At 34.7% G+C, this 3,543-nt stretch overlaps 1 protein-coding gene across 2 annotated transcripts in view; it reads left to right on the top strand.

The window, feature by feature from the left end:
* The window catches only part of BIRC3 (baculoviral IAP repeat containing 3), a 20,021-nt gene extending 16,721 nt beyond the window's left edge, over positions 1 to 3,300 (top strand). Inside the window, exons 7-9 of one of the 2 annotated variants that reach the window (XM_017850107.1) lie at positions 1,854 to 2,108; positions 2,654 to 2,695; positions 2,804 to 3,300. In XM_017850107.1, coding sequence (XP_017705596.1) covers positions 1,854 to 2,108; positions 2,654 to 2,695; positions 2,804 to 2,997 — 491 coding nt within the window. In that variant the 3' untranslated portion in view covers positions 2,998 to 3,300. The remainder of the gene's footprint in view (positions 1 to 1,853; positions 2,109 to 2,653; positions 2,696 to 2,803) is intronic. The other variant, XM_017850108.1, reaches the window with a different exon arrangement.
* The last annotated feature ends 243 nt before the right edge of the window (positions 3,301 to 3,543 follow it).

The raw sequence follows: 3,543 nt of genomic DNA, 5'->3' as shown, positions 1-3,543 counted from the left end.
TAGGTATAATTACAAAATAAATCTTAGATTGAAAACCAGTATACTTCAACACCAAGTTTATATTATATTTTTATTTTCTGATATATCCCTATTTTACTAATATAGATAATTTAACAAAATATATTAAGTTATAAGTCTTCTACCCCCTCACTATTACTTTTCTATTCCTACTCTTTAAATTATAGAACTAAGGCTTGGTTGTTCATTTGTTCAACAGATATTTATGGAGCATTAACTTTGTGCCAGACACTATTCTAGCTCCTGACCCTTTTCTCATTTATTCTCAGAGCTTCAATTATTTTCAAAATATGTCTTTAGCCTTGTCTTTTTGACAAAGCACCATTTTAATTCTTTATTTTCTGGTTGTTGTTTTCAATTTTTGATGTTTTCTTTTTTCCATTTTTTATTCTTTCTTAAATGGTTCTTTTTATGAGTCCTATCACTTGACAAAGTCAGTGTATCTAAAATCTAACCATCCTCTCTCCCAAAACAATTCTTCAGATAGCTCAGCCTCTGTCATTAGTTATTTTTTAGAAATAGCTTTATGGATTATGGTAAGCTATATGAAAATTAATAAACTTAGATTCATAAGTTATATTCCAAAGAGATAATAAAATCGCAGTTTTACAATATAAAATGTTTTACTAATGGATACAAAATCTAGGTCTTGAAGGAGAATTAGATGTTATCTTGTAGGACAAGAAGGTAGTCATTGACAAATAGGGTTTAGTATTCAAAATGCTGTTACTGCCTTTCCCTGCTTACTATACAATAGTCAGGTAATGGCAATATGTCTAATTTCTAGAAATAATTAAAATTTCAACTTGGAATTTTAAAGAAATTTTATGGGCCAGACATAATGGCTCACACCTGTAATCCCAGCACCTTTGGAGGCTGAGGTGGGCAGATCACTTGAGGCCAGGAGTTCAAGACCAGGCTGGCCAACATGGTGAAACCTTGTCTCTACTAAAACTACAAAAAATTAGCTGGGTGTAGCGGCACATGCCTGTAATCCCAACTACTCAGGAGGCTGAGGCACAAGAATAGCATGAACCTGGGAGGCAGAGGTTCCAGTGAGCTGAGATCGCACCACTGCACTCCAGCCTGGGTGACAGGGTAAGACTCTGTTTTAAAAATGAGTAAATAAATAATAAAAGAAATTTTATGGAAGAATAAGAAAAAATTGTTTTAATTCTCTTGATTTTATCTTTCCCCAATTTGCCTAGATTGAATTGAAATGTCAATTTTAATAGGTTCTAAGTTTCATTTGGTTAAAGGCTTAGCAGTATTGCAAAATGATTGAAAGCACAGTACATGACACCAGACTCCCTCAGTTTGATTTTTGCTAGTTGTGGTGTCCTTTGGCAACTTACTTGCCTCACTGTGGCTTCATTTTCTCATTTGTTAAATGAGGCTATTTGGACCTACCTCAAAGAGCTGTTGTGAAGATGAAATGAATCAATGCGTATAAAGTTCTTAACACAGTGCTCACTAAATGTTAGTCCTTACTATAATTAGCATTATTATTATTATTATTATTATTACAGTTTTTTGAGACAAGGTATTGCTCTGTTGCCCAGTCTGGTCTCTGACTCCAGGGCTCAAGTGATCCTCCTACCTCAGCCTCCTAAGTAGCTGGTGCTACAGGCATGTGCCACTGCACCCTGAATTATAATTATAATAACATTATTATTAAGCACAGGAGATGAGATACCCCTAAACCTAGCAATCGATATCAATGCCTTATTGATTACGAATTAAAGACAGTTTTTATTCTGTTACATATGTAGGACTGGAAGGAAGTTTGTGAGCAGTGTTTGAACATGTTTATGTTTGTCTTCTTTTTTATAAAGATGATTTATTATTAATCCGGAAGAATAGAATGGCACTTTTTCAACATTTGACTTGTGTAATTCCAATCCTGGATAGTCTACTAACTGCCAGAATTATTAATGAACAAGAACATGATGTTATTAAACAGAAGACACAGACATCTTTACAAGCAAGAGAACTGATTGATACTATTTTAGTAAAAGGAAATATTGCAGCCACTGTATTCAGAAACTCTCTGCAAGAAGCTGATGCTGTGTTATATGAGCATTTATTTGGTGAGTGGTAGAAAATTATTTTTAAAAATTTTCTAAGTCAATTGAAAATATGATCTTATTAATAACTTATAATTATTGAAAATAATTCGGGCTGAATGTGGTGATGCATGCCTGTAATCCTAACACCTTGGGAGGCTGAGGCAAGTGGATTGCTTGAGCCCAGGAGTTTGAGACCAGACTGGACAACATGGCGAGACCCCATCACTACAAAAATGTTTAAAAAAAATTAGTTGTGATGGCGTACACCTGGTAATCCTAGCTACTCAGGAGGATGAGGTGGGAGGATGGCTTGAGCCTGAGAGGTAGAGGCTGCCATGAGCTGTGACTGTGCCACTGCATTCCAGCCTGGGTGACAGAGTGAGACTCTGTCTTGAAAAAAAACTCAATCAAATTTATAGATATTAATTGCATAAAAAGATTAAAGACTTTTGTTGCCTTGACATGAGTATTTGGCCAAAGTGTAAAGAGTTCATTTTTAAAATATATTCTGTAGCTAAATATTAACCTTATTTGTCATAGTAATGCTTTTTCTTTTTCTCCCTTAGTACAACAGGACATAAAGTATATTCCCACAGAAGATGTTTCGGGTAATAGTATTAATATTTTAAACCAATAGAAAACATTGTCTTTATTTTCTTGATTTTTTCATTGAAGAAGCAAATTGCCTTTTATTAAAAATTCTTTCCTCTTTCTAGATCTACCAGTGGAAGAACAGTTGCGGAGATTACAAGAAGAAAGAACATGTAAAGTGTGTATGGACAAAGAAGTGTCCATAGTGTTTATTCCTTGTGGTCATCTAGTAGTATGCAAAGATTGTGCTCCTTCTTTAAGAAAGTGTCCTATTTGCAGGAGTACAATCAAGGGTACAGTTCGTACATTTCTTTCATGAAGAGGAACCAAAACTTTGTCTAAACTTTAGAATTAATTTATTAAATGTATTATAACTTTAACTTTTATCCTGATTTGGTTCCTTAAAATTTTTTATTTATTTACAACTCAAAAAAATATTGTTTTGTGTAACATATTTATATAACTAATGTATCTAAACCATATGAACATACATTTTAGCAACCAAGAGAATGATAGGCTGTTGTTCTTATGAACAAAAAAGAGATAGCACTACAAACACAATATTCAGTCAACATTTCAGCATTATTGAAATTGTAAGTGAAATAAAATTTAAGATATTTGAGTTTGCCTTTCAGAATTTTAAATATTGGCTGGGCGCGGTGGCTCAAGCCTGTAATCCCAGCACTTTGGGAGGCTGAGACGGGCGGATCACAAGGTCAGGAGATCGAGACCATCCTGGCTAACATGGTGAAACCCCGTCTCTACTAAAAAATACAAAAAAATTAGCTGGGCACGGTGGTGGGCGCCTGTAGTCCCAGCTACTCGGGAGGCTGAGGCAGGAGAATGGCGTAAACTCGGAAGGCAG

This window comes from Rhinopithecus bieti, unplaced genomic scaffold, assembly GCF_001698545.2.
Source record: "Rhinopithecus bieti isolate Rb0 unplaced genomic scaffold, ASM169854v2 scaffold_33302, whole genome shotgun sequence".
NCBI classification, from domain to species: domain Eukaryota; kingdom Metazoa; phylum Chordata; class Mammalia; order Primates; family Cercopithecidae; genus Rhinopithecus; species Rhinopithecus bieti.
This window is presented reverse-complemented; position numbering and strand designations above follow the sequence as displayed.